The sequence below is a fragment of the Dryas octopetala genome, chromosome 6 (genome assembly GCF_963921425.1).
Source record: "Dryas octopetala chromosome 6, drDryOcto1.1, whole genome shotgun sequence".
In the NCBI taxonomy this organism is placed as follows: domain Eukaryota; kingdom Viridiplantae; phylum Streptophyta; class Magnoliopsida; order Rosales; family Rosaceae; genus Dryas; species Dryas octopetala.
The window spans coordinates 17,627,303-17,633,414 of NC_141371.1; the positions used below are offsets into that span (position 1 = coordinate 17,627,303).

The 6,112-nt window shown below is 34.1% G+C and overlaps 1 protein-coding gene across 1 annotated transcript; it reads left to right on the forward strand.

Moving 5' to 3' along the window:
* The first annotated feature begins 491 nt into the window (after positions 1–491).
* On the forward strand, positions 492–5,655 carry LOC147282953 (RNA binding (RRM/RBD/RNP motifs) family protein). Its single transcript, XM_086249058.1, has 8 exons — positions 492–751; positions 840–943; positions 1,495–1,570; positions 2,586–2,657; positions 2,740–2,805; positions 3,277–3,617; positions 4,376–4,499; positions 5,347–5,655. The coding sequence occupies exons 1-8, from the start codon at positions 740–742 to the stop codon at positions 5,365–5,367; spliced, it is 816 nt and encodes a 271-aa protein (XP_086105184.1). The 5' UTR covers positions 492–739; the 3' UTR covers positions 5,368–5,655.
* The last annotated feature ends 457 nt before the right edge of the window (positions 5,656–6,112 follow it).

Here is a 6,112-nt window from a genome sequence, read left to right on the forward strand (position 1 = left end):
AACTTAAGTTGCGCAATTTATTAAATAATTGAGTAAATAATAACATCCCAAATGAAAAGGGAGATTGAATTTGAAAACTTGTAGCTTAAGTAGTTGAGAGCATTTATCTTTACACCTAATATTAGAGTTCGAATCCCTCCTCCCGTTTCCCTTGTAACAACAATAAAGAAGAAGTATAGTGCCAACCACTAAGCCAAATAGTAATTGGCGCTATTAGTTTTCTTGTTTTAGGCAAGAGATGTTGCTAGTTAACTAAAGAGAACTATTCACTTCTAATTAAGTGCCACCACTAAACAAAATAGTATTCACCTCTATTTATTCTCCTTAGTTCTTATACAAAGCATAGGATCCCACATCATGTAATGTAATATGCAGAACATTAAGGGTAAAATAGGAAACTCCCAAAAAGAGAAACTTGAAGATAGAGTCAAGTCTGACCAGGGTTATTTAATTATAAATTATGATTGTTAAAGTTGAATGAATCACAAGTCACAAGACTCACAAGACTCACAAGACTCACAACACATTCCTCATCATCTCTCATGCTGCCTTGGTCCTCCTAAAATTCTCTCTCTTTTTTGGTGGCTGGCACTTGGAAATTTCTTTGTTTCCCAGCTCAGCTCTGTAGCCTTTGTACCCACCACACAACACTATCTGTCTCACCATCACCATTCACTACCACACTTTCTCTAAGACTTTGAACAAACAAACACTCTTCCTTTTGCTGCTCACAATCACAATGCAGCAGCAGGTCTTCAAATTAACCAAACTTATAATTTTTATGTATATATTTATTTATTTGAATTTTTTGTATTAATTTTTTTTTTTTATTCTGGCAGACGAGGACAGTCCAAGTAACGCAACTGTCAGATCTAGCTAGTGAGAGAGAGATTCACGAGTTCTTCTCATTCTCTGGAGAAATCGAACGCATTCAGATCCAACGGTACGCTTTTTCTCTTTTTCTTTGGTGTTTTTTTTTTTTTTTTTTATTTTATAATTTTTATAATTTTTCTTTACATTTTTCATTCTGTTTGGCTTCTGAGAAAATGTGAGAAAAGAAAACAAGGAGAAGAAAATTTTCTTATTTTCCCTGGTAATTTTCAAAGAAAAAAGGTCAAAAAGTAAAAAGGAAGAGTCAACTTAACTGAGCAAGATATGCACTTACATACATACATACATACATACATGCATGCTTAGATTGACATATTGTTTTAGTATATTTTGACCCCCTGTTTTGTTGCTGAGAAAATTTAAGAAAATAAGAGAAAAGAGGATTCACTGGGGTTTATTTATTATTATTTTTTTTTTGGTGCAAGAGTTTTATTTTTTATTTTTTTTTTAACTTGAAAGGTTTCACTAAACTAAGCCGAGATATTGTGTAGCCGAGTTTTTCCAAAATTTTATCATCTTTAATACATTTATTGTGCAGCCAAATCATGGGTAAGTGTTTTTTGGGATTGTTAATCTTGTTTCTTGAATTGTTTGTTTGTGCAGTGAGCCTGCGGAATCAAAGACTGCATTTGTTACTTTCAAGGATCCCAAAGCTCTTGAAATCGCGCTGTTGTTATCGGTATTTCCTTAAATTTGTTTCCACTTTACTGGAAATGAAGTTGATGCCTAACAATTATATTTCTTTATTAGCAATGTTTGGTTCTTTCTTTTCCTTAAAGGTTTTCAGTTAATTTAACTTGATAAATTCAGTTGGTGAATGTAACATGAAGAAGCAATTTATTGGAAGCATGCCTCTAATTGGACACTTTTCTTTAACTTGAAGGCAGGCTTTTTGTGCTTTGAGTTATATGCTCGATGTGAGTTTGCTTTGAAAAGAAATAAAAGTACGAGAGGGAAAAATTGTTCATTCAATAATACCTAAAATAAAATAATATTGAGATGTATTTAACTCCAAAAGGAAGATATTGTTGTATCAGAAACTTTGAAACTACGTTAATGAGTTAATGTGCAGTCTTGCAATGAAATTTCTTTCCTGCTGCCTCTATTATATTTCAAATTAAATGTTATCTACATAATACTTTAGAGCTATGAGATCGGGTTATACAAACATTCAACATTTTTCGTCTTGTACATACTGTTTAATGACATATTAGTGTTACTTTGGAGCTTGCATCCTATATAAATTTGTTATCTCGCACATCTTTTTTCTCTATATGATAAGGTTGGAAAACAATAGATTTTGAGTATTATCATCTTAAATATTAAGTATAAAGAAGCAAAATAAGCTGCCATTATCTGCTTCTTGGTGAATAAAGTGACAATAAATAGTGATATTTTTATATATAAAAAAAACAGTTCTAAGAAAGGAAGTTGCTGTGTTTATTGTTGATTGTATGCAAACTTCACTATTCAAATGGTATAACTCTGTTTATAGATGTTTTATCTAAGGTTGTGGTGTGTTCAATTTATTGTGCCTTATCGTATTATCTGCCATGACATTATCTGAATTAGTGTTTTCTTTGATTAAAATTTTCTTAATGGTTTTGAACTTGTTTTGCTGAGTCCTTTTCAATGAACATGTATCTTCCTCTGTGTAACTCTAGGTAATGAAACATGTATGTTTTGGGTTTCAGGGAGCAACAATTGTAGATCAGATCGTGACTATATCTCCTGTTGAAAATTATGTACCCAAAAATGAGATGCAAGTAAGTTTCATATAAAAGTGTCTGCAATCTTGTTTCTTTCCTGTAGCCAAAACTGTGTATTTCATTGGTGCAATTCATGCAGGAAGTAAGGATGGTGGAAAATGCCATTTGTGCTGCTCCTGTTGAAAATGTTTCACCAAATGCTGAGGTAGCCAATGACACCACCACATATCTCACGTTGTTATGAATCTTAAATAGTTAAAAACATTTCCTATATAGTGAATTAAGTACTTTTCAGTGGATGTGTTAGAGTATGCCTGGAAATGGGAAAAAGTGTGGAAAATATGTTCATATGCAAGGGTCGGGTATGTAACTGTTTGGATTCCTTGGTGAATTTCAGTTTCTGAATGATCGATTGAAATGGATTACGGTTTTCCCAATTTACATATCCTTCTGCAATATAAAATACCCTACTAGGACATCTATTTAATGGATTGTGACTCTTTCAAGTTGGTTCATCATGAATATTACTGTAATGATATACCTGAGATGAGTAGATACTTAAATGATCTGTTCTGAAACCTTTATTTTCCCAAGGCCTTTAGTAATTTCCTTGGTGATTTTTACCTTGAAAATTTCCAACTTTATGGGGTTAAGGGTAATGCATCTCTGTTTGCAGGATAAAACTAGCTCGCCTAGCAATGGAAGGGTGTATGTTAATAAAGCACAAGATGTAGTGTCCACTATGTTTGCAAAAGGTTCAGCGATTGGACAAGATGCTGTGAACAAGGCTAAAGCATTTGATGAAAAGCATCGGTTGACAGCAAGTGCAACTGAGAAGGTCAGTTCCTTTGACAAGAGGGTGGGGCTTACAGAGAAATTGACAGTAGGCTTTTCGGTGGTTAATGAGAAAGTGAAGTCTGTTGATCAAAGACTTCAAGTCTCAGATAAAACAATGGCAGCAATATTTGCAGCAGAGAGAAAATTAAATGATACAGGGTCAGCTGTCAAAACAAGCAGGTATTGATATCACCCTGGAAAAATATGATGTGTCAATCTAGTTTACACTCTAATGCTGTTTATCTTGTAAACTGTTGCGTACCTTCAATAAGAATGATGCTGAATGCACAAAATAAATTGTTTTTGAATAAGGCTAGGAGTCCAGGACAGTGGTAAACATTGCCCCTGTGTTTGCTTGGTAGTCTATTTCCATGGGGCATCCATGGGACATATTTGTGAGAAGTTTATATTGAGGTACTAGGCTGCATCTTAGATTGTTTAGGAATCCATAGCACATTCGTCAGACATAAAAAATACTCATAACAAAGGCCACTTCTGTAGTATATATTACATTATGTGCATTCATATAGCAGGATCTTTAACCCAAGTAGCACTCATGCTCATAGGGCTTTAGTTCTTCGGATTCTTTAGAGCTTCAGTTTGTAGGTTGCTCTTCAATTTCTGATTTTCTTGTTTTTTCTTAGTTACTGTTGATAGATGATGGAAATATCATCTCCGCGCGGCCCTCTCCCAGCCATGGGTTAGTGCTGCCTATATAAGTACTTGTTTGATGTTTCCATGTCCTTGGTTTCTGTATCCATGTATCTACCCTAAAAAAGAATAACATAAAAGTAAAAAGATGTGAGAGAAATTTGTAATTAGGGGAGAAGCAGAGCCATTGACCTCTCAAGAGTGATTTTATTCCAGCTTAATCGTGTCTATTAGTATATGATAAAGAAAAGAATGTTAGTTGATGAACTCTCATTTCTTGCTGACAGGTACGTGACTGCCGGAGCAGCTTGGTTAAATGGTGCTTTTAGTAAGGTGGCAAAGGCAGGGCAGGTTGCAGGTACCAAAACCAGAGAAAAGTTCCATCTGGCTGTGTCAAACTTGACTGCAAAGGTGGGTTTACTTCACTATCAATTTTTTCTTTATTGCACATATGAGAGCTAGTAATTTTGTATCGTTGTCCTATGTTTTCTTTTCTTGGTAATAATGTGTTTGCACTTTCAAGTGAATACCTAATAATAATATACAAGTGTATCCCACCCCAAAAAGGGCCCTGAGATTGAATTACCCTGTTTATCTGTGGGTTGACTTTAAGAAATTGAATTACCCTGTTTATCTGTTTTAATTATTGTCTAAAATGTGCTAGGAATTTCAGAAAATTGTCCATTTGAAAACAGATCATTAAGCAATTGAAATCTTTAAGTAATTATTTTATGCAAGAGAAATATTCTTAAATGCTAGGCCCCTTTCATTGAGGGATCCCTTAAATAAGCTTATTTAAGGGATCCCTTGTAGGGTTCACTCCACATTGTTTTTTAATGATCGAAACTGTCAATTTTTTTTTATCTCTCTTGAATGATCGTCCTTGCAAAAAATTAGGTTAATCAGAAACCATTTAACCGTTGATTAAATGGTGGCCATTTCAAGTGTTTATCTAAAATATTTTGTTTGTCTATTTATGTGATCAAAGTTCGATAGCTTAATGGATTCTGATTTGTCTAATCTTTTGCAAGGATAATATTTGAATATAGACTTAAAAAATAGACGGTTTGGATTGTTGAAATACTATATGGAGTGGATCCTATGAGAGATCCCTTAAATAAAATTATTTGAGGAATCCCTCAATGAAAGGGGCCTGTCTTAAATGCACTATTATTTCTTTATCTTAGGTGAATGTATAATAATCTTAATCCAGAAGTGAATTGAACTTATGCTTGTTTATCTCCTCCCGCATATGCAGGAACCTCCAATTGCTGCATAAGACAAGGTTTGAGGTGTCAGAAGGTAACCTCGATGGACATTCTTTCAGGAACACACTCAACAACCATGTTTATTCTAGTGACCAATTTGGGGTGAATTGTGCAATCTCCCTTTATGGTTTGATGTGTGTCAGTCAAGTTTTGCATTCATTTGTTCTTTTCTTCCTATATATCATTTAATTCCTGGAGTATTGTACCTGTGGCTCCATTTGTTATTTTTGTAGTTGTACACTGGTCGAGTGGAACAACATATATATAAGAAAAGTCAATTCGTGATTGAGTGGAAAGAAGTCGAAATTGTGATAGCTTGCTATTATCTCTTTCTGTTGAGGAGTTATTTTCTGTTTGTTTCAGATTTTTTTGTACGACTTCTGATGGGTGACTGTAAATTTTGCTTTAGTTAAGATTTAAGGTTTTGGAACAAAGTATGAACCTGCATCTCGTTTGCATCATCAAGATTGATATAACACTTTTTGAAATCAATGGGAAAGCACAAGGATTGTCACCAGGAAAATTCTACAATTAAGCGCTCCACCGATGGAGCATTGTGATGTGGAGCTATGTGAGCCGTTAGATCAAGTTTTGATCTAAGGGCTGTTATCAAGTTTCACAAAGCAGCCAAGTAACTTGTTCAACCTTTTACAGCCAGTAACATAAATCAGATGGACTTGGAATTCCATTTTTACCCTCACTCACTCAGTTATTTATTTATTTATTTTTTTTAAGTTAAGAATGCTTCATTAAACA